This window comes from Trifolium pratense, linkage group LG1 (genome assembly GCF_020283565.1).
Source record: "Trifolium pratense cultivar HEN17-A07 linkage group LG1, ARS_RC_1.1, whole genome shotgun sequence".
Classification (NCBI taxonomy): Eukaryota; Viridiplantae; Streptophyta; class Magnoliopsida; order Fabales; family Fabaceae; genus Trifolium; species Trifolium pratense.
The window spans coordinates 25,671,190-25,695,446 of NC_060059.1; the positions used below are offsets into that span (position 1 = coordinate 25,671,190).

Below are 24,257 nucleotides of genomic sequence, written 5' to 3' on the forward strand. Positions count from 1 at the left end.
TTGATGTGTTCGTACGAGCACGTCGGTGTGCTCGTCCGAGCAAGTTAGTGTGTTCGTCCGGGCACGTTAGTGTCCCCGTCCGAGCAAGTTGGTGTGCTAAGTTTTGCCTGTTTTGTATACTTATCATATTTTTGCATGTATGAATGCTGCGCTCGTTGTTATTTTGCCGGGGGGTTTCCCCTGCTTGATACTGAGCATGTTTTATTGAGGGTAGTCTCCTCTGTTTTGACTTAAACAGTTTGGGGAACTGTATAAGCACTTAGAGTTGTTTCTAAGTTACGCGAATACAAGCACGCTAGTGTACCCTTCTTCGCAACCTGAACCTCCCATCGCGAGCTGGGTGCTAGGTCGTGGCACGGGGACGATGGGCTCGTTTCGAGAGTTATCCTCGTCTAGCAGGAGTTCCATTTCCCTTATGGTGAATTAGTTCCCCTGCTATGGTTTTAGATGAGCACGTGTGCCATGGTGCCCTCCGTTGTTTAAGGTGCTCGATTCGTTGTGTTCTGAAGTGCAAGCAGCCTTTTAGTGTGGCAATAACTTAGCTGTAATATTGTTTCAATTTCTGGGCATTCCAAGGTCGAGGAAGTTTCTTTCCTCGAAGGTCCTCGAGATAGTATGCACCATTTTCTGTTTTGTCAATGACGCGGTATGGTCCTTCCCAATTGGGTGCAAGTTTGCCATCCTGGGAGTCTGCGTTGCGTCTTAGGACGAGGCTGCCCACCTCGAATTCCCTTTTGATGACTTTGGTGTCATGACGGGCAGCTATTTTCTGCTTCAGGGTGGCCTCCTTTAAAGAGGCTCCTGTTCGAATTTCTTCGACGAGGTCAAGCTCCTCTCGAAGTGCTTCGTCATTTTGCTCCTCGTCAAGAGGCTGCTCAGTCCGACGAGATGGTTCCCCAATCTCTACGGGGATAACTGCCTCCGTTCCATATACCATTCGGAAGGGGGTCTCTCCAGTTGTGGAGTGTGGGGTTGTTCGATAGGCCCAGAGTACATTGTCAAGCTCTTCGACCCATTTCTTTTTGTTTTGGTCGAGTCTTCTTCGTAACCCTCTCAGGATTACTTTATTGGCTGCTTCAGCTTGCCCGTTAGTTTGGGGGTGCTCGACCGATGTGAAGTGCTGCTTGGTGCCCAGGGCAACAAGGAATGCTTGAAAATCTTTGTCTGTAAACTGTGTTCCGTTGTCTGTGACTACCACCTGTGGTATTCCGAATCTAGCTAGCACATTTCTTTTGAAGAAGCGCAGGACTCTGAGTGATGTGATGTCGGAGAGGGGTTCGGCTTCCACCCACTTTGTGAAGTAGTCCACTGCTACTATTAGGTAGCGATTTTGATAAAGTCCTTTGGTAAAAGGACCAAGTAAGTCCATGCCCCACCAGGCGAAGGGCCAGGGGGAAGACAAAGATTTTAGTTCTCGAGGGGGAGCTAAGTGCATATCCCCATGCCTTTGGCATTTGTCACATTTTTTTACGTGGTCTTTGGCGTCCTGTTGCATAGTAGGCCAATAGTACCCTGCTCGTAGAGCTTTCCTGGCAAGTGATCTTCCTCCCAGGTGTTGGGCGTTAATGCCCTCATGGACTTCGCGCAGTATGTAATCTGCTGTGTCCTCGTCTACACATTTTAGGAGAGGAATGGAAAATCCTCTCCTGTATAATTTTCCATCAAGGATGACATAGGAGCAGGCTCTTCGTCTGACTATAGCTGCTTGTTTCTGGTCGTCAGGGAGAGTTCCGTGCTCGAGGAAGTTGTATACTGGAGTCATCCAGCAGTCTTTGTCGCCAATGACGTTTATGTCCACAACCTTGCTTGGTTTTTCTATGCTTGGACGAGGGAGTATCTCCTGGATGACAGATTTGTTTCCGCCCTTCCTTTTTGTGCTTGCCAGCTTAGACAGGATGTCTGCCCTTTTGTTATGCTCGCGGGGAACATGTAATATTTCAACAGAGTTGAACTTGGTGATCTTTTCCTTTACTAGCACTAGGTATTCAGAGAGGTTATCATTCTTGGTCTGATACTCTCCTAGCACCTGTGAGGCGACCAGTTGCGAATCTGTGTAGATTTTTATCTCCTTGGCTTGCAAGTCCTCGGCCAATCGTAGTCCAGCGAGGAATGCTTCATACTCTGCTTGGTTGTTCGAAGTTGGGAAGGATAGTGCTAGGGAGACCTCGATTAGTAAGCCATTCTCATTTTCAAGAATGATGCCTGCACCTGCTCCTGTAGCGCTTGATGCTCCGTCTACAAAGATTGTCCATTTATCTGCTCCGTCCACTGCAGGGGAGGAGCTTGTCATCTCTGCGACGAAGTCAGCTAGGACTTGGGCTTTTAGAGCTTTTCTGCTCTCGTAACGAATGTCGAATTCTGAGAGCTCGAGGGACCATTTGAGCATCCTGCCCGCCATATCTGGTCGGCCAAGCAAAGACTTGATTGGTTGGTCTGTTCGGACCACAATTGTATGGGCCAAGAAATAATGTCTTAGTCTCCTTGCAGCATAAACTAGTGCAAGGGCTATTTTTTCAATTTGCTGGTACCTTAGTTCAGGACCCTGCAAGGCTTTGCTTGTAAAGTATACTGGTTTCTGCCCTTCATTTGTCTCACGAATAAGAGCTGCACTTACAGCCTCTGAGGCGACGGAAAGGTACAGGTATAATACCTCCTCGTCACTTGGTCGTGAGAGGACAGGTGGCTCTGATAAGGCCTTTTTTAGATGTTGGAGAGCTTGCTCGCACTCATCTGTCCATTCGAAGACTGCTTCTTTCTTTAGTAGTTTGAAAAAGGGGAGTGCATGTTGTGCTGATTTGGATACAAATCTGGAAAGCGATGTTAGCATTCCATTAAGAGTTTGTATGGACTTCTTATCGCTCGGAGTGGGGAGCTCGGCAAAAGCTCTGCACTTGTCAGGGTTGGCTTCAATTCCTCGCTCGGTTAGGTAAAATCCCAGGAATTTACCTGCTCGGACCCCGAAGGTGCACTTCTCTGGGTTGAATCTCATGTTGTATCTCCTGGCCTGCTCGAACACCTTTCGAAGGTGCACGACATGGTCGAGTTCCTCGGGGGATTTTACGATCATGTCGTCCATGTATACCTCGAGCATGTCTCCTATTTGTCCTCGGAAGACTTTGTTCATCATTCGCTGGTATGTAGCTCCTGCATTTTTGAGACCGAAGGGCATTACGTTGTAGTAATAGTTGCCCGACTCGGTCATGAAAGCTGTTTTTTCTCTATCTGCTACTGCCATTGGAATTTGGTTATAACCTGAATAAGCATCCATAAAAGACAATAATTTAAAGCCAGAAGAATTATCAACAAGTCTATCAATGCAAGGTAAGGGATAAGAGTCTTTAGGGCAAGCCCTGTTAAGATCGGTATAGTCGCAACACATCCTCCACTTTCCATTAGATTTTTTGACGAGTACAACGTTGGACAGCCAGGTTGTATACCTGGCCTCCGAAATAAAATTTGCCTCTAGGAGGTCTTTTACACATTTTTCTGCAGCCTCCGATTTCTCAGGAGACTGCCTACGCCTACGTTGTACAATGGGAAGTGCAGTGGGATCAATAGTCAGCTGGTGACATGCTACGTTGGGGTCCAAGCCGGGCATCTCGGAAGCGTGCCAGGCGAACAGATCAGCATTTTCTTTCAAGCAGGCTTCAAGCTGCTTCCTAGCAAGTTCGGGGAGCCCGGTCCCAATCTTTACTGCCCTGCTCGGGTCTTCTCCGAAGGGCATCAGCTCGAACTCGCCGTCTGGAACTGGACGACGGTGCTCTTGGCTTGCCTCGTCGTCTTCCTTCTTCTCCTTGCGGAGCTTCTTCTCGTCTTTGTTTTCCTGTTTGGAAAAGCGGCTGTCGAGGTCAATGGAGCTGATTTCTGGCAAGGGCAGGGAAGTTGTTGCCTTGGACTTTTTTGACTCGGGGAGTTGCCCGATATACTCATTTCCTTTGGAGGATGCATTGAAGACTCTCCTTGCAGCTTCAATGTCTCCATGCAGTGTCGCAACTTGGCCTTTATGAGTATAGTACTTCATTTTGAGGTGGGCGGTTGAAGGGACAGCCATTAAGTCAGCAATAGCTGTTCGGCCCAGGATGCACTGGTAGAGAGAAGGGCAGTCTACTACCAGGAATTTCACTTTGATAGTTTTTGCAGTTTCTTCAGAGCCAACGGTGACTAGCAGGTCTACATAGCCCCATGGCTTAGTTGTTGCTCCATTAAATCCGGAGAGATCAGATCCAAAATAAGGAGTGAGGTAGGTTTCATCTAGTTGCAGAGTCTTGAAAAGTTGGGAATACATGATATCACAGGAGCTTCCTTGGTCGACCAGTACCCTGCGGACGTCCATGTTTGCCATGTCTACTCTGATGAGCAGGGGTATCTGGGAGTTTGCAGTTCCACCGGGCAGCTCTTCCATGTAGAAGGCTAAGGGCTTTGACTGCCCTTTCGGTTTATCTAGAGTTGCGCTCAGGTTGGAGGAGCCATCTATCAATTCTTCAAATTTTCTCTTGATGGACCCCACAGTCTGTTTGTCAAAACCTCCACCAGAGATAACCATAGCGTGAGCAAGTGCGTCCCATTTGCTCAGCGTGGGGGCAACATAGGTGTCGTCCAAGTAGTCAGGGACGAAGAAGTCTTCAGCTCTGGAGATGGCAAGGGCAACTGGTTTGTGCCCGGATCTTTCTGGTGCAGCTTCTTCAGTGTTGCTGGTCTCAGCAGCTTCTGCCCGGGGAGCATTGCCCCTCTTCACGTATTGTTTGATTTGCCCATTTCTAATCAGAATTTCAATGGCGTCTTTAAGTTGTATGCAATCGTCAGTCAGATGGCCGTAACCTTTGTGATACTTGCAGTACCTGCTCTTGTCTTGGCCAGGCTTTGTGGGTTGTTGTCTTGGAAATTTAATTCCTGCTTTAGTGAACTCAGCTGAGTTGCACTCTTTCCAAATTTCTTCCTGGGATTTGCTAAGGGGAGTATAGTTGCTGAACGTGCTAGGAGGTCCGCGGGGTTCCCTAGGCCTTTCGCCTCTTCGTCTTCCTCCTCCTCGGCTGGACTGTTCAGCATTCGAACGAGGAGCAGGTTGACTGTTTCCTGCTCGCCCATAACGGGCAGCGTCTGCAGCTTGTTGCTCTTCATATTGGATGTAGGGTTGAGATTTGAGAAGGAGGTCGCCAAAGGTGCGCGGTTTTTCGATGCCAACGGCTTTTGCAAAGTCAGAGTTTGGCCTAAGGCCCCTTTGGAGCAAGTATTTCTTCATATCATCAGTTGTTTCTACCTGGACGGCTTCTTTGTTGAACCTCTCTATGAAGCTGCGGAGAGATTCGTTATTAGCTTGGAAGATGGCGTCCAGGACTGCTTCGGTCTTTGGCTGCTTGCGGGAAGCAGTGAAGTGCCTGCGGAATTGGTCGGACAGATCCATCCATGAGGTTATGGAGCGAGGAGCTAGGCTGTGGTACCAAGCCATAGCTCCCTTTCTCAGAGTAGTTGGAAATATTCTGCATCTAATTGCTCCACTGACCCTCAAGAAGTTCAGGGTAGCATTAACTGATGCGATGTGTTCATCTGGGTCAGAAAGTCCATCGTAAGCTGGGAGAGGAGGTGGTCGCTCACATCCCTTTGGAACGGGTGCTTGAAGTATGTCATGAGATAAAGGGCAGCGGGGATCATCCTCGTCACTCTCATGTGAGTTTAGGGGAGGTGAGCCCTCACGATCAGGAGTTGGGCTCCTGGAGAATTGGTCGGTGTGATGGCTGCGGCTAGCTGGCTGCCCTTGTTTAGTCATCAAGCTGAGTCCCTGGGGAGAATGACGACGAGGAGGTGTTCGGTCCACAATTTTTCCTTTCTTCACATTCGGAGAAGATATACCCTCGCGGGGAGGGGAGACATGGTCTCTCTTTCTGCCAGGTTGCTCGATCCTCTCAAGGGCAGGTCGTCGTTGTCTGACAGTTTCCTGACGAGGAGGGGATGGAGAAGTAGGAGCTCTCCTCGGGGGAGAGTTATTCCTTGAGAATCGCTGGTTCCTTTCCAAGCGATCAAGTCTCATATTCTGCTCGTCCATTCGGCGATTCTGGCCCTGGAGAGCTTCGGTGGTTTGCTTTAGGGCAGCTATGAGTGCTGCTAGTTCAGCATTGGTAACTGAAGCAGTGGACAAGTCTGTTTCTGCTGATCTGCCCTGCTCGGACTGAGGGCGCTTCCCTGCCTGCTTCTCAGTCAAGACGACCAGGTCGCCGTCCTCAGAAGTCCAGGAAGTTTCCTGCCCGTCTCTAGGGTCAGACTCGGGGAGGGCCTGGAGGTCAGTGATGAGAACAGGAGGCAGACGGGGAGAAGAAGGAGGAGCAGCGTCCTCAACGTCATTGTTGAAATGAGATGCACTGGCCATGATGAAAAAGTGATTGATTGGTTTTGTTCTTTGGTTTACTTGCTCGAAACAAAGAAGGGGAGAACTCAGATCCCCACAGTCGGCGCCACTGATCTTAACTGTTGATCAGAACAGGTAGAAGGCCAGCTGGAAGTCCGTTGAGCAGGTGGTAGGCAGTAATCCGAGCAGATGATCCACGGAGGGGGGGGTTGTACCTGCAGGTGCTCCGATGCCTAAGTCAGTAAGGGTAGAGAGCAAAAGAGATACTAGAGAGAAGTTAGAGAGAGAGAGTAATTGCAATAATGAATCGTGTCTACCTTGCTCTCCCATGAGGGAGAGTATTTATAGCCCCCAGCTCTGGGCCAAAGGTCCTCTTAGTGGGCTGGATTAGCCAAGGCCCATTAAGAGGGACTGCCAAGATATTACCCTTAGATAGTGGGTAGAGTAGTAATTTTACCCTATCTTGGTTGAGAGGTTGTGCCATGCTGACATGGCGGTGATTGGGCAAGCCATGTGGACTTTGTGAGGGTCTAGGTGGACTAGCATTAGTCTAGTCCAGAACACTAATCATAATTCACACATATTTCTCTCTATGCGAAATAAAAGTTACTTATAAATATTGTATTAAATGTTAACATGCATTTTTTTTATAACAAATAATTATCTATAATTTTTTCCCCTCTTTTCTCAACTAATAAGTTTACTATTTCAATCGAGTACCCGAATTCCACACTTCTCCACATTTAAATATGTGAAAGTCTAGCCACTAGGCCAATGTTTTAAAAACCGGACCGGACCGGCCGGTCGTACCGGTCCGGCCGGGAACCGGAAGCTTCAACGGTTAGGTTTGTGTGCAGGACCGGTTCTGTTATAAACCCGGTGAAAACCGTTGCAACCCTGCTGGTTCGGTGGTTGAACCGCGAACCGAATAAAACCGCCCGCGAACCGAACCGGTTGGAGAATGTATCAATATTTCCAAAAAATACAAATTTTGTGGTAGATGGGAGTTGAACCTAGGTCAATTGGATATATTAGCAACACTACTACCACTTGGCCTAATGAATTTATGTGATATTGTACAAAACTAAAATATATTTAATATTAATTAAGTTCCATGTCATGTATAAATACATTGATAATTTATTTTCCTTGTTATTTTAAATTTCATTCATATTCATATGTTGTTCTAATTTCTAAGAAAATATTGCGTAAAAAAAATTACTAAGATAATATATATTATTATATAAAAAAATAAAATATATATTAAAAATTATAATATAATAGTTGGACAAAAAAAATTATAATATAATTTTTTTTTTCACTAAAACTATAATACTATATGGTAAACAACAATGAAATATTAAGTTTTTTGTATTTTTCTTTGAAATATATGAAATTTTATTGAAAAATGTTTGAAAGGAAATTTTTTTATTAAATTTTATTGTTATGAAAATTAAGTCATGAATACATTTAAATTTTTTATATAAGCCGGGTCAACAGTCATGCGGTCTGACCAGTGACCCACTGATCTGACCAGTGAACCAGTGACCTAATGTTTTGACCGGGTCGATCACCGGTCCGGGTTTTAAAACTATGCACTAGGCTACTTGACAAAATTTTTTTTTTACTATTTCATTGTAATAAACAAAATTTCTAGTAAACACGGTGTAACCTCTTTGTTTATTACTCACAAACAAAAAATTTAATAAAATAGTAAAATTAATAGTTATCTTACCTAATATGACGCGATTTGTGATATTTTGAGTCCTTGATTGCAACTTTTATTTCCGGTGATAATGGTTTTGGTAGGGCTATCACCATATAAGAGTGTCATTTTTCCTCTCATCTACAATTCACATTTTTATATATGCTAACCTTAACATATATAACGCATCTTCCTTGATAATTGATAAGATGTGAGTTTATGCCTTCGATCACCGTATTGTATTGGCCACTGCCATCCTTTGTGACTATTGCATTTGGCTTCACTATACCTCCATTTTGAAGCCGAGAAACTAGTGTATGATCGCCAATAAATAACCTATCAGGGCAACCATCGCACTAGCCACTAAGAGAGATGACAACGGTTGAAATAAAAACTTGTAAAAAGAAGCATGGTATGTTCAAGGAATCCATTCTACAAGATATTAATATAAAAATATACTTAACATATTTTGCTTTATGTTAAATTGGTTAGAATAGAATAAATTGTTTAGAATCAAATGGGACACTAATATTATAATTTATTTAATTGCTAAACAAAGTAGCAATTAAAAAAAAAAATTCTCAATTAAGAATGCATTAATAACCTCAATCAGTTCTAATATTGTGATGTTAATTTGGTAATCAACTATAATATAAAAGCATGACATAAGCAAATAATTACCAACTGAAATGACTAAAATTCAATGAAACAAATTGAAGTATGTTCATAGTACAATTCAAGAGGGTGTCTAGAGGATGTTCAGGAATAGTGGTTATATAGGGCACTGAAATTTTAGGGACAAAATTTTTTTGTTACTTAGTGTGTATGTGCGTGCACACGATGTGCGTGTGTGCGTATGTGTTTGTTAAAATAAATAAATTATATAATTATTATAATTAAATTTTAAAATCTGAACTCTTATGATGTTAATAGTGAAATCTATTTGAGAAATTAAAAATTAACAGAAATATTCTAACCAAAATATGCCAAAAAAATTTATAACTCAAAATTTCAAATGTTTTTAATAACCAAAAACTTATTTAACTAAATTCCAACAACAAAAGAAAACTTATTTAACCTCAAAATACAAAATCAATAGATAGATTAAAAAAAATTTATTGTAAAAATATGTTTTTGTCTAATATACCCAAAACAAAGTAAATGCCCAATTTAATCTTTTGTTTTTGCAAAATTGACAACTTAGTTCATCAAATTAATGAAACTCCATTATCCCACGACTTTCAAAACGTCAATCAAGTTAGTCTCTCTGTCATCCCCACTTAGTTAAAAGAGTTAATGTTGTTGATCTAACACGTTATCTCCCACGTGGCAAATCTTAAGGGCTGCGTTAATACTAAATGTAGTCATTGTATTTTACCGTTCAATCGGGCTATCAAAGTTTAAGTTCAGATATAAATTTGAGTATAATATTTTAGACCGTTCAATCTTAATCAGATGGTTCAAAGGTGTCCGAGTACAATACAGTGAGGGAGACTGCCTCAATCCATTAAATAGCTCCATTTGATCTTAATCGGCTTCTAATCGATCTTCCTAAACTCACCACTGTCACTAACAAAGCATCCTCAAAAATTTCAAATGTTCCTAAGACATTTCTCATCGGAATCACCATTCAGATCAATTCTTCCTTCAAATGTCATTCTCCGCCGTCTCTTCAGCTTCAATCCAAACGACGACGTACACAAAATTTACACTATACTCACCACCACTTCTTCACCCGAAAACCTCAAACAAACCCTAAAATCAACCGACATTTTACTCTCAAACGAATTAATCGATCAAGTTCTCAAAAGGGTTCGATTTGGCCACGCAAACCCTTCTCAAACCCTAGAATTTTTCCGTTACACTGGAAGAAGAAAAGGGTTTTACCACACTGCTTTTTCCCTTGACACTATGCTCTATATTCTTGGTAGAAGTCGCATGTTTGATAATGTTTGGGATCTTTTAATCGAAACGCGGCGAAAAGATCAATCTGTTATAACTCCTCGAACTGTTATGGTTGTATTGGCTAGAGTTGCTAAAGTTTGCTCTGTTAGACAAACTGTTGAATCGTTTCGAAAGTTTAAGAAGATTGTGCCGGATTTCGGTACCAATTGTTTTAATGCATTGTTGAGAACTCTTTGTCAAGAGAAAAGTATGACTGATGCTAGAAATGTTTATCATAGTTTGAAGCATAGTTTTCGCCCGAATTTGCAGACTTTTAATATTCTTCTATCTGGGTGGAAAACCTCTGAAGATGCTGAATTGTTCCTTAAGGAGATGAAGGAAATGGGGGTTACACCCGATGTTGTAACGTACAATAGTTTGGTGGATGTTTATTGTAAAGGGAGGGAAATTGAGAAGGCTTACAAGGTGTTCGATGAAATGCGTGAACAAGATTTGTCGCCCGATGTTATTACTTATACTTGTATTATTGGTGGATTGGGGTTGATTGGTCAGCCAGATAAAGCTAGAGATGTTTTGAAGGAAATGAAGGAGTATGGTGTTTACCCTGATGTTCCGGCTTACAATGCTGCCATTAGGAACTTTTGCATTGCAAAGAGGCTTGGTAATGCTTATGAATTGGTGGATGAGATGGTGGGTAAAGGTTTGAGTCCAAATGCAACTACTTACAATTTGTTCTTCAGGGTTTTTTACTGGTCCAATGATTTACAGAGTTCTTGGAACTTATACAAGAGGATGATGGTTGAGGGTTGCTTTCCGAATACACAGTCTTGTATGTTTTTGATAAAGTTGTTTAGAAGGCATGAAAAGGTGGAGATGGCGCTGGAATTATGGGGTGACATGGTGGACAAGGGTTTTGGGTCGTATACGTTGGTTTCTGATGTGCTGTTTGATATGCTTTGTGATATGGGGAAGTTGTCGGAAGCAGAGAAATGTTTCTTGGAGATGATTGAGAAGGGGCAAAAGCCAAGCAATGTTTCATTTAAGAGAATTAAGGTTCTTATGGAACTAGCAAATCGACATCAGGCTATTCAGAACTTGACGGAGAAAATGGCCGTTTTTGGGCGACCAACCCAAATTCCTGAAAGAGTTATGACTCCAGTAGCGGAAATGGGGGGATTGGACATCTAAACAAATATCTTAAATGAGCTAAACCGCGTCAGCCAAATTGGCAAAGGGAGAGTGAGGAGAGACACAAGAAATAGTCTCCTTAACAGAATGATAATTGATTTTTGTACACTAGTTGTCATACATTTTGCACAACAGAACTGAATTTTTGAAATTCATGCTTTAACTTATGACATGTTCATCATTCCTTGAAGATCAAGAAATAAAGAGGTGTTTCTACTTCAATTCTGTTATTTGCTATTGACCATATGGCATTTCTTTTCCATTGAAATCGTTTTAGATGGTCTTCAAAAGGTTTGATTTGATTCCCATCTAAAATTTTGACGAGGGAATCGCAGATTCTTAAGAAAAATTTGTATGAAATTGCGACAGGTAAAATGAGCTTGTGAGTTGTGATATGTGGTTAAGATTGTAATGAAACTGTCAATTCTAATTACTTGTGCGAATGCACTTTCATGAGGTAAACTGATGTATGAGCTCTATCATGATTTTGAAGGCAAGCCATTCTAGGGTGATTGAAACAAGTTTTTGAGACCAAGAGTGTCTTAGAGAGAAAGACCTCTCCTACTATCTGTTGCTGATGGATGGAACTCTTAAAAAAATTCAAATTGTTTCATGCTTTGAAGATTTAATGATCTTTTCGTGCGGAACAATGTAAAGAATGTTGCTATGCTATGGTCATACACAACCATCTTTTCTTGCTAGTAGGACGGGGACACACGGGTCGCGCATTTGAAACTGTGAAATAAAATATAATAATTTATCAATTTAATATGCAATTTATTAACCATCCTATTAACGAAATTGATAATGATTTTGAATCTTTGTTTTTGTTTACGATGTTATTTTCTTTTATTGAACGATTTTCGAACAACTTACTGATGTATATAATCAAATATTATATACTAGATACATTAATTATTCAATAAATTTCAATAAATTTAAAAAGTGGCCAAAATAATACTCCTAGTTAATAGATTGATTTGACTTTCCATTGTAATAAATGATTTATTTAAGGCAAGTTTTCACTAGAAAAATAAATAAAATTTTATTTTACCTTGAGTGGTGGTACTAATAAATATTATATAGTACTACCTCCATCCCTAATTATAAGACCCTGATTGACAAAAATGTACTATTCATTTACATTGTTTTGACCGTGTTTTTCTAATAATATATAAATGTAAATATTAGTATATAAGATCTTGTTCAATTTGTTTTGATGAGTATTTTCAAAATATTAAATTTTTATAATTTTTACTAATAGAGAATTAAAGATATTAGTGATTAAAATTGTGCATTGGCGTACATGCAGTGGTCAAACAGAGTCTTATAATTAAGGACAGAGTAGTATTATTAAAGAAATCAGTCAACAAAAATTATTGTATCTACTATCTGGTCTAAATTTTCAACCAGATACATTAACTTGTATTTTTCCTATAGCAATAATGTGGCTTAACTGGTAATACTGTGAGTTAAAGTTTGATAGTGAAAATCTGATAACTGCATATGGAGAAGGTAGAAGTCATTCATGCATGGTCTGCACCAAGGTCTCTGAGTACAAGTCTATTGTACTCCTTTTCACAGGTATATATCATCATCACTAAATATGTAATCACTATCTCTTATTCACTTCAATTCATGTGACTTACTGTGTGTTTGTTTTGTGAACAAAACTTAATTTAGAGAAATGATATTGAAGTGCTTGATGAGCCTCTCTATGTACATTTCCTTCGAGTTAGTGGTTTTGATAGACCCTATAGTCATAGAGACCAAATACTCTTCAATATGGTATTTATCTCTACCATATTTAGAATTTTTTGAACAATCCCATATTTAGAATTTAACAATTCAACATTACACTTGAAGTGTTATGTCGGTGGTAAGAGCTTTGTCTTGTGCTGAGTTCTATGAAACACGGACACCGGATACGACACAGACACGTCGACACCGATAATAATTTAGGAAAATGACAATTCAATGTAATCATAAGTGTCGGTGTCGTGTCAGTATCACACATCAATGTGTGTTTGACACTGAGACACGTCTAATCCGAGGAGTATTCGTGCTTCATAGGCTGAGTTTGAATCCCCGCCAGTGGTCATTAGTGTCACTTGAATTATAAAAAAACTATTTAACATTCATTTCTAAATATTTATTTCATTTGTAATAGGATTCTGATGGAAATAAGGTCGTTAATGACATCAAGTATCGATTCTGTAAGGTAAATTGCACCTTCTTCAAGATATGATGCAATCAATGAAGAAACAATCCAATCAAATGTCAATGCCTTTTTGGAAACTATTACTACTAATCATTATAAGTTTGTTGCATTCAGCATATATCAAAACAAAGGGTGCTTGGTTTGCCTGAGGATCTAATTAAGAAAGGAAAGCACTTCATTTTCATAAGGAATCCTCTTGACATATTGGTAACTCTTATTACATAAATTATATGCTACTTCAATCTTCTGCTCACCGGCTTACGAACTTTTTGTGTGTCTTCCAGCCATCGTTTGGCAAGGTTGTCCCCCCATCTTTCTTTGAGTTGGGTTTGTTGGAGCTTTGTTCAAATATACAATGAACTTTGTGACATTGGAAAACCACCACCTGTCATTGATGCTGAAGAACTTCAAAAAGATCCCGAGGTATTTGAGTTTTTTCGACATGCTTGATTCCTATTACTTAATGAAGTATGAAAACAAGTTCATTGGAATGAGATGAAAATGAATCCGAATAGGAACCGGAATAAGCCAAAATATGTATCTTGCTTTGATTTGTGATCTTGTTAATTTGCAGGCTACTTTACGGGGTCTCTGTAACGATTTGGAGATTCCTTTTCAACCCTCAATGCTCAGGTATGCAGAGTGTTCATTATGCAACTCCTGGCCTTGTGCTGCAACCTTTTCTGGTTTTTCTTTTTTCAATGTTTTCTTGTTGAAACATGAAACCTCCTTAGATTTGATATATTTGAAGAGATTTAGTCATTGGAAATTTGGTCGAAGCATTCTTACAACTCTTGTTTTTTACTTGCCAGTTGGGAAGCAGGTCCAAAACCAATATATGGCTTGTGGGCACCTTCGTGGTATAACAATGCACACAAATATACTGGTTTTAAGGAACAAAGGAAGTATCCTGAGGTATGCAGTTGCTTCTTGTATGCCTTTAGTTTTGTTCCCGTTGCAAGGAGTCTATGCCATTATATCATTAGTAGTAACAACCAATAACTTTTTCATTATTTTCCAATTGCGATACAAGGTTTTAGGAACATATAAAAACATATCATCTTTACTACTTCATAACTAATAATACCATAGCACAAGAATAAATCAATTGAAGCAAAATAATGCATATATGCATCTCGAGCATTGGAAATATATAAGGCAAACCTTATAGAAGATGTATATTCAACAACAAATTCAGTTATTCACACACGTCAAAAAAGTCCTTGAATTAAAATAGGTACCTTACAAGTTTTTCATCCATGGACTAGTATAGCATGTTTTATCTTAGAACAAAACAACCATCCGCATAGAACATGGAGTAGCAGATAACAAGCCTAATTTCAAGTAACATTTGGCTATCGGCTCGATGCATATGTATTCATATAAAGGGCTTATTATATTTTATTGAATAACTAGTAATAGACCCGTGCTATCGCACGGGTTATAAGGAAAAGGTCCTTGTAAATCCTGGTTGATTTTATGCCATGTTGTTAAACCTTTTCAGCCATTTCCCTTTTCTCTCTATGATTTGTTGGAGCAAAGTCTACCACTTTACAACATGCTTCATCGCCATGTAAAGAACAAGACATCTCTTCTGAGTTCTCCTTTGCCTCCTCCTGACCTTCCAGTTCCTGCAAATGAGAAATTACTTGCTTGGGTGGGTGACCAGATTGTGACACGTGACAATGTTAAGGTACAAATTTTACAACATGTTAAGGTTTCCTGTAAATAGAATAAGACGTGTAATTTATGTGATTGAGCACGCGTTGTCATGATTTTAAATTTTTATCCTGTGATATATCAGGTGGCGACTCAGTTTGGGAGGGCCTTCGTGTATAAAAAAGAAAGATATTTAAACTTGAGGAACATCTAGACAGGTAGTGTTACAAACTAGATAAATTGAAAGTTGATGTATGGTGCTGTTGTTTTATCAATAATGTAAATTAACTGTTAAATTCAGAAATCGAAAGTTGATGTTCGGTGATAAATTGAGTTCTATTCAGTTATATATATATATATATATATATATATATATATATATATATATATATATATATTGGTTTCATTTCCAATCAAATTCTAAATTCAGTTGTCTTGTGCTCTTCATAATCTAGTGATGGATTTGGTTGTAACATATATTGCAGATTAAGGAAGCTATTTTCAAAACCCTAATTACGAACGGGATATTTTACAATGCTCAAATCCGACTTTCACTAACTCGAGGAAAGAAGGTTTTATTCTCTCAGTCTTTGTTTCAAATTATGTCAACTTTGCTAATAATTTTTATATCAGTTTTGTCAATGAAACCATGTAAACATACAATATGCTGAATGGCTGGCAGCCTATTGTTTCACTAGTGGTGGCGACTATATTTCGTACTATTTGCAACCGAAGTTATAACACCGTCAATCATATTTAACTCAGTTGCGAAACCTGACTAATTACCAATTCTATGTTGTCTTCTTTTCTAGGTTACTTCTGGTATGAGCCCGGCTTTAAATCTGTATGGATGCACATTATAATTGGTAACAACCTATCCTTTCACAAATAACAAAGATACTGGTACCGAAATATTTATGATCTTTCGGTAATATCTGTATATGTCAAAAGGTCTTCATAGGAAGGAAGAAATAGCATGAAGTACTTAAATGTTGGGAAACTTTTAAATTACTTATGTTTTGGTTCCAAAACATCATGCAAGGCAATATGGGTTATATGATATATCGTGTTCATGTTTATGTAATTTTTTATGATGGTTAATTGAGTCATTTAATAGACTAGACATGCTAATAAGAACACAACAAATTAAGCTTTTAAGTTGTAAACCTTAATTATTTCATGTCTCAGCAATACGCTTTTCAACTGGATATGCAACATTATACTGAAATTTGTCCTTAATGAATTATGCAGTGCTTGCTGAATGGAAGCCCCCTGTTTATGATAATGAGCAGGGTATAGTTCTCGTAACTGCCACAACACACCGTAACTCACCAAATGTAAGTTTGTTGTTTGTATGATTGTTAATTTGAAGGAGGAAGTTGTTATTTTATTAAACTATGCTTGAAGTGTAATCATGATTTTCATGCTTGGGGTATACTCCCTCCAATCTCAAATATAATTACTTATTTTTCACTATTACTTATTACTTATAGAACATTAAATGAGAATCACTAGTTTTCGTAATGAGTGTGAAAGTAGTTATTTTTGCTAATAAATGAAGCCATACATAGTACCTTTTAATCAGTAAGATTAATTCAGAACCAACAATGTTCCTGTTTGATTGACATACTCATTTTTTGTATGTTTTACCAGAGTTTGGATTAAAAAATACATCACAACAATCTCCTCAATAACATTCTTGCGAAGGTAATTTTCTATTCACCTCATAATTTTATTTTTTTTACATATGTTAATGCAAAACTGAATAAATTATGAGTAGTACTATTGCTAGTAGATAAGAACAAGGTGGTTGTTTTGAGCTAATCATGAATTTGGAGAGGTTAATCCTTAGATCAATATCCATATATATTGTGGGCAATAGTTCATATGAAAATATGTAATTTGTTTACCTAACCACAAGATTTGCTGTCGTTATGGGGGAGATATATGATTTATGATATGTACAGAATTGTAGTACATGAAAATGAAAATTTAACGAGTGCAACTACGGAGAAACATTTCATACAAATTCGTTATTTGGTATGGCACCGGTGGAAGGCAATAATGCAAAAGCAGACGATGCTATCATGCTCGACAAGGATGGTTTTGTATCTGAAACCAATGCAACAAACATAGTATGTCTTGAACTTTGACTCAACTGTTATAAATGTAATGCATAGCTTATGCAAAATCATCTTCTTGCACAATGTTCATTTTCCCACTAAGCTTGCTACCTAATGTGGTAATAAAAACTTGTTAAATCTCACTATTTGACAATTGAGAAGGATTAAAAGACTTGAAAGGTATGCGATATTTTCTTGTGCTTTTTATACTTTCTGAAACTAAATATTTGGACTTAATTTCCACAATCCGAATGTATATTGTCTTCAACTATGCAGTCCGGACTTGGAAGCAAGTGAAAATGGTTCTGGTGTGCCGCTGCTACCATTCTTAACCTAGCTCTTCGTTTTTTCAATTGAGAATAAAAATGCATTACTTCATCTATTACTCTACCTTTCGGTCTCATAAAATTATTAGTTTATATATGATAAATAGTATGTGTAAAAAGTCAAAACATAAATAACAAGTAGTAAAAAGGAATGCAGGGAGTACTTAAGTTAAATCCAACAACTTGATTATAAATTTGATAAAATAATCTCTACAAGTTGAATCAACCTTCTTTTAATAGAATTTTTTAATCCATGATGGTTGCATCATGTCGTTTAATACACATATATCGGCATGCATATTTGTTTTAATAAAAAGGTTGGACCTGGTAAATTAATCACAAGCCACTATGTTAATTTCTTGTAAGAATGTTTTTGCGATGAAGTGTGAGTGTAGCAGCCAATAGTCACAGCTTATTTTTTTCACAATTACTATTCAATATTATATGATAAATTCTCCATATTTAATTAAGCAGAGCCTCCAAAACCAGAAGAAGGGTTCAAAGTAGATTACTTCAACTTCTGTCTAAAATTGAAGGTTACAGCCAGCCAACACACGTTTTTGTTTACAAAGTAAGACCTACTCTCTCCTTCACAATAACATATAAATACACATATCATGAGGCATATATTCTTCACCTTAACCTTAATTACTATCCAACAACATATATACTTCCCTATCATTCTCTTCCTTGCACACTAATACTGAAAACTAAGATACATACATACTAGTATACTACATCAATTCAGACATAAAGCATATCCTACAAATTAACAATGGTTAGAATGCATGCAACACTTTGTACCTTGGTTCTAATTATACTCTCAGTTTCAACATTGACATCATCAACATCTTTGGAGTTTGGTTTCTACAAGACAACATGTCCATCCGCTGAGGCAATTGTGAGAAGAGCGGTAAACAAAGCCGTTTCACTCAATCCAGGCATCGCTGCTGGTTTGATTAGATTGCATTTTCATGATTGTTTTGTCAGGGGATGCGATGGTTCTGTATTATTAGAAACCACACCAGGTCATCCATCAGAGAAAGATCATCCTGCAAATAATCCAAGTTTACGTGGTTTCGAGGTCATCAACGAAGCTAAGTCACAAATAGAAGCTGCATGTCCCAAAACAGTGTCGTGTGCGGATATTCTTGCATTCGCGGCACGGGACAGTACTCGTAAAGTTAGTGGTGGCATATACTACTCAGTACCATCAGGACGCAGAGATGGTCGAATCTCTATCTTCGACGAAGTAACAGCAAATCTACTACCACCATCTACCGAAGCGGAGAAACTTATCAAGCATTTTGGTTCCAAAGGCTTGTCAGCAGATGAAATGGTTACACTTTCTGGCGCTCATTCTATCGGTGTCTCACATTGTTCATCTTTCTCAAACCGATTATACTCTTTCAATGCCACATATTCTCAAGATCCATCTATGGACCCTAAGTTTGCTATGTTCTTGAAATCCAAGTGTCCACCACCACAACCTCAGTCACAGGTACAAAGCATAGACCCAACAGTGGTGTTCGATGGTTCCACGCCTAATGATTTGGACAACAAATACTATATGAGGTTGAAGAATCACCGCGGTTTATTAACTTCGGATCAAACGTTGTTTGATAGTGAGTTAACTAGGCAAATGGTGTTAAGAAATGCCAGACATGCTGCAATCTGGAGAGTGAAGTTTGCTAAGGCTATGGTGCAAATGGGTTCCATAGATGTGTTGACAGGTTCTCAAGGTGAGATTAGGGAGCGCTGCAGTGTTGTTAATTCTTATTAACTGGACCAGATTAATTCTTTGATTTTCAAAAAATTGTCCATAGATGCAAAGATATTTTTTTGTTCATAAATTTGTTTATTGGGATTAAAAGATTATTGGGTTTTTCATTCTTTGATGTTATTATATTTTGTTTGGAATCATTCTTTATAGTTTGTAATCTTTATCAATTCAAGTGTATATGTGCAATCCAATGTAATAAAATATGAAAAAGTAGTGAACTACTCTCTTTGAATTATATATGTTGTTTCCTTTTAATGTTTTCTGTAACAACTAACAAGATTTGGTGATTGTTTGATGATTTATTATTCAGTTGACATCTTCAATGAAATGAAACTTTCATTATTAAAGTACAAAAAAGCGTCTATCCAAAATTATTTAAATTATATTTTTCAATTCAATAAAACATATGCGCTTAATATATATGATAGTCAATATGCAAGTTGTTGAGCAGGTTTTGTTGTGTCCATTGTATCTTCAACGAAAATCTTGTTGAAAAGGCAAATTATTAAAATTGAGTACTAGTATTTTGCTCAAAAAACAGCCTCTCCTATTGATTGTCAAATTAAAGTTAGTTGATCTGAAATTTCCTGAAGTTAAAACATTCAAAATTTGCAGTAGTACTGGTCCAATTGTAAGAACACTTTTGAGGAAAAACATGTGTTAACTACAAACCTAAATATTTGTTTTTTAAGAGATGTGAATAAGATATTTATAGTTCTCTATTGCCTAAATTTTTTTTTTGATAGTTTTCTACTATTTTAGATGCTGATAGTGATTTTAAATTGCAGTGGTCTGCAACTGCAATCATAACTAGATGCCTCTGCAAAGGCATCACACCCGAAATTGCAAACACATATGTAATTAAAAAATTTCCCTCCCCTCCCCTCCCCTCCCCTCTATAAAAATACCTCACCTCCCCTCCCCCTATTTTGAACCAAACAGACCCTTAACTATCAATATAAAAGTTTGCAGCTGCATTAGTGGAAATAATAAGTCTTTAGTATCTATAGTGACAACCTAGTATGACCTCACAATAGATGCATTAGTGAAAATAATATTAAGTCTTTAGTATCTAGAAAACAAGTTGGAGAAGACATGATAATTGTAGTGTTCTAGTATTTTACCATAGGGAAAACCATGGGGTATTAAGATTCATTCTTCCTCACTCTGTTTTGTTCTTCTTTTCCTAAGCTTCTATTTTGGATAATTTCTCAACTGGAATCTCACTGCACAATATAGTCATAAAGCTCCATATACACTGAAACCATTCTGTTTTGGCAACGAACCAAAACAATATCTTATGCCACCAGAGCCACCTCTGGGTTATTCCCCCACTTCAAAATCTAGCACTGTCCCACACCCACCTCTAAAACCACCAAGACAGGTTTTATGTTTGTTTCTTTCTCTTATGTCAAAGCTCAAGTGGTAGTATTGTTATTGTTGTTTGTGTAGCCTCTCTAGTTTTTGTTTTATGTTAAAACAATGCACCCCATGGGGTTGTTTGAAAATTATACTTAAGTGCATAGAAATTAATCTGTTTTTAGAAAAGGGAAAAAAAAAAACAGGCAATCTCCCTCCTCTTTGCAGAGGCTCTGCCAAATGGTGTCTCATAAGTCCTAAGAATAAGAATCTAATAGACATAGACAAACACATAAACATGTGGCTTTAAATAATTCAATTGACTTCACAATCAAAAGGGTAAACATTAAACAATGCTATTTGGTTATACATGGGGGAAAAAAATCAAATTATTCTTCAGTAATAGACTGCAGTTCTTTTAAAGACAAATAATACATGCTCGAGCAATGAAAATCTAAGCAGGGCAAGAAAACCAGACTCCGGAAATCATAATCGCTATAGTAAGCTCAACTTCTTGCACCCTTTAACTAATAAATCTCTATGCCTGCAAATCACCCCCAAGAAAGAGAGACATCAGTAAGATTGACATGTAAATTGAATTGCCCGGTATCAAAATAGCTATATTCAATATTTACCTTGTTTGCAATGTTGTTTGAGAGCCAGTCAAGTCCTTCATAAAGTCCTTCACCAGATGTGGCACATGTGCTCTGGATGTACCTGCATGTACAGATCCATGACGGTGAGAATGAGTAATGGAATCCGGAAGAGTAAGATAAAAACAATGTTGAAAGCAATATTTAGTTTACAGTGACAAGGAAACAAAGAAAGAAATAAAAAAACAATGTTGAGAGCAATATTTAGTTTACCAGTGACGCTGACGGAGAGAATGAAGACCAAGTTTATCAGTTATCTCAGCAGCATTCATAGCATTTGGAAGATCTTGCTTGTTTGCGAAAACTAGAAGCACGGCATCTCTCAATTCATCCTGCCAAAGTATTATAGATGGGAAATCAAATAACCATAAATAATCAACCTTCCATTTTCAATCATTCAGGATATATTTAATTACCTCATTCAACATCCTATGCAGCTCATCTCTAGCTTCAACAACACGATCCCTATCATTGCTATCAACCACAAAGATAAGCCCTTGTGTATTTTGGAAGTAATGTCTCCACAGAGGACGGATCTACAGGGAAAACCATGTCAATTGTCACTGCTGTGTTGAATAAACAACTAGTAATTAATATACCTCAGAGACTATACTTTATACCAATAGGTCAAAGGTAAGACAACCTGAGCCAAAGGGGCCCCAACTTATGATACACAAACTCCAAAAAGTTAGATTAGGTAATTGAGAAATTTATCATAGGTTGACTACATCAATAGTCTTGAATTCAAAAAAAAAAAAAAAAGAGAGAAGATTCCATTTTCATGTGGTGTATGATATTGATAACCAGCCAGGCATCACCATACAATTTGCATAAGCATCATTCCACAATTAACTACATGCAAATCCAAACAATATATGTATTTTGAATCACATCTGCATCTTAATCCAATAAAATGATTACATCTATGTGATTGAATCAAATTGGCATTCATTGATTCATCACAAAAATTTATTAATTATAACTGAATTTGGAAAAGAGATCATATGACATTGACAAACATAGTCGATCAAGGAGAGTCTCGGCCAATTACCATGTTATAACATCAACAAACAGTGTGATAAAACTATCAATAAGTATTCTAGTGTGTCTATCTAGTACACCATAATGTAGGGAAAAAATTACCTTGTCCTGACCTCCAACATCCCACACAGTGAAACTAATGTTCTTGTATTCCACAGTTTCCACATTGAACCCTAATTTTTCCAAATGATGATACATTAATTCAAATTGCACAATGCATTTAACATCACAGGCATAAAATAAGCCATTATCATGCTCAAATAAATCGATCCAACATAACTTGAATCAATTGAATCGTACAAACTTAGTAACATACCGATTGTAGGAATGGTGGTGACGATCTCTCCAAGCTTGAGCTTATAAAGAATTGTGGTCTTACCAGCCGCATCGAGACCTACCATAAGTATACGCATCTCTTTCTTGGCAAATAGCCGACTGAACAGTTTCGTGAAAGACAATCCCATTTTCAAGTTTTCTGAATCACACAAACACAATCACACACATCAATTTCAATCGCAACAAATCAAATTCAAATAAAAAAATAACGATAACAATAATAATAACGGAATATGCAGATTGAGGAGTATCGTAACATGATCTACTACTGTAATTGCATAAAATTGAAAGGAATCGTTTGAATTGAATCGAAATTAATCTGATCTAACAGATGGTTGTGATTGAAAATCGTGTGATCTGGCGATATGCGATGTGGATCCAGCGATTACATACATAATTGACGCGAAATGATAGATAGATAGAACAGATCTGAAAGAGAAGAATGAGAAAGAGAGAAGAAGAGATAGCTTGCCTTGGAGAAGAAGAAGAAGATGAAGGCGGATGTAATTGTAACAAAGAGAAAAGAAAAGAAGTGGAGCTTCTCTCACCGTCAGACCTTTGCGGATTTATAGAACGCTAAACAAAGATCAAAATTGAGTAACGTGTTTATTTATTCCGTGTCTTTGTAATAATAATATTGTAATATATTCTTAATTATTTTATTATTAATTATTAATATTAATTAATTAATATAATATAATTTATTACTATTAAATTTACTAATTTGCCCTTATTTGTTTTAATAATATTTCAAATTATATATCATTCATTGTAATTTTACTCCGTTAATAAGATATGCATAAAAATGAAAAAAAAATAAAATATTAATAATATACGTATAAAAATATAAACGAATTGCGTAAAAATATATATATATATATATATATATATATATATATATATATAGGGGTTTTCTAACTTAGACCCTAGTTAGGTCTAAGTTAGCAAGGTGCACCTTTTGAGTTGGACAAAAATACCCCAATAACTATTAATTAATTAGAAGGGTATAGAAGGGTAGTGATGTCATTGTAACTGTTTTTTTAGCGCGCCCCCCATAGCTCTTCTTTTCGCGCCCCCCATTTCTACAGAACACAATTAGTGTAGAATCTCAAATCAACGCGCCACACGCGCCCCCAAATCGCAACCCAACTCTTCACCATCGTCGTCATCATCATCTTCATCATCGTGCAATCACCATCACCATCGCCGAACAAGCTACGCCAATGTTCATCGTCGTGCAATCACCATCACCATCCCAAATATTCGTCTGTTTTCATCTTCAACATCATCATTCACATAGATAGTTCATGAACGCATACCATCACAATTTCATCTTCAACACTTCATTACTGCGTTTCGTTTGCTATATTGATTAGTTAAATTTATGCGTTTCGTTTCCATCTATGTGATTTCTGCAACAATCATACATGCTCCTGTTTATTTTTTCATGAACAATCATCTATGTGATTTCTGCAACAATCATACATGCGTTTCGTTTGCTATATGTGCATGATTTATGCTCCTGTTTATTTTTTCATGAACTATGAAATTGTGCGTTTATTTTGATTTATGAAATTATGTGATGGTAGAATGGTTTCAGATTGTTGTACACTGAAAC

At 37.8% G+C, this 24,257-nt stretch overlaps 3 protein-coding genes and 1 pseudogene across 3 annotated transcripts; 3 read left to right on the top strand and 1 right to left on the bottom strand.

Moving 5' to 3' along the window:
• Positions 1-9,515: 9,515 nt before the first annotated feature.
• LOC123902139 (putative pentatricopeptide repeat-containing protein At1g02420) lies at positions 9,516-11,531 on the top strand. Its single transcript, XM_045951801.1, has one exon. It carries the CDS (start codon positions 9,642-9,644, stop codon positions 11,136-11,138), a length of 1,497 nt encoding a protein of 498 aa, XP_045807757.1. The 5' UTR covers positions 9,516-9,641; the 3' UTR covers positions 11,139-11,531.
• A 1,078-nt stretch (positions 11,532-12,609) lies between these two features.
• Positions 12,610-17,272, top strand: LOC123902140 (annotated as a pseudogene).
• A 340-nt stretch (positions 17,273-17,612) lies between these two features.
• Positions 17,613-19,479, top strand: LOC123902141 (peroxidase 5-like). The gene has a single exon (XM_045951802.1). It carries the CDS (start codon positions 18,243-18,245, stop codon positions 19,248-19,250), a length of 1,008 nt encoding a protein of 335 aa, XP_045807758.1. The 5' UTR covers positions 17,613-18,242; the 3' UTR covers positions 19,251-19,479.
• Positions 19,480-20,910: 1,431 nt separating this feature from the next.
• On the bottom strand, positions 20,911-23,244 carry LOC123902142 (ADP-ribosylation factor-like). Its single transcript, XM_045951803.1, has 7 exons — positions 23,112-23,244; positions 22,620-22,778; positions 22,406-22,476; positions 21,679-21,798; positions 21,476-21,594; positions 21,245-21,326; positions 20,911-21,153 (listed from the first exon to the last, which is right to left on the bottom strand). Exons 2-7 carry the CDS (start codon positions 22,765-22,767, stop codon positions 21,148-21,150), a joined length of 546 nt encoding a protein of 181 aa, XP_045807759.1. The 5' UTR covers positions 22,768-22,778; positions 23,112-23,244; the 3' UTR covers positions 20,911-21,147.
• Between the last annotated feature and the right edge of the window lie 1,013 nt (positions 23,245-24,257).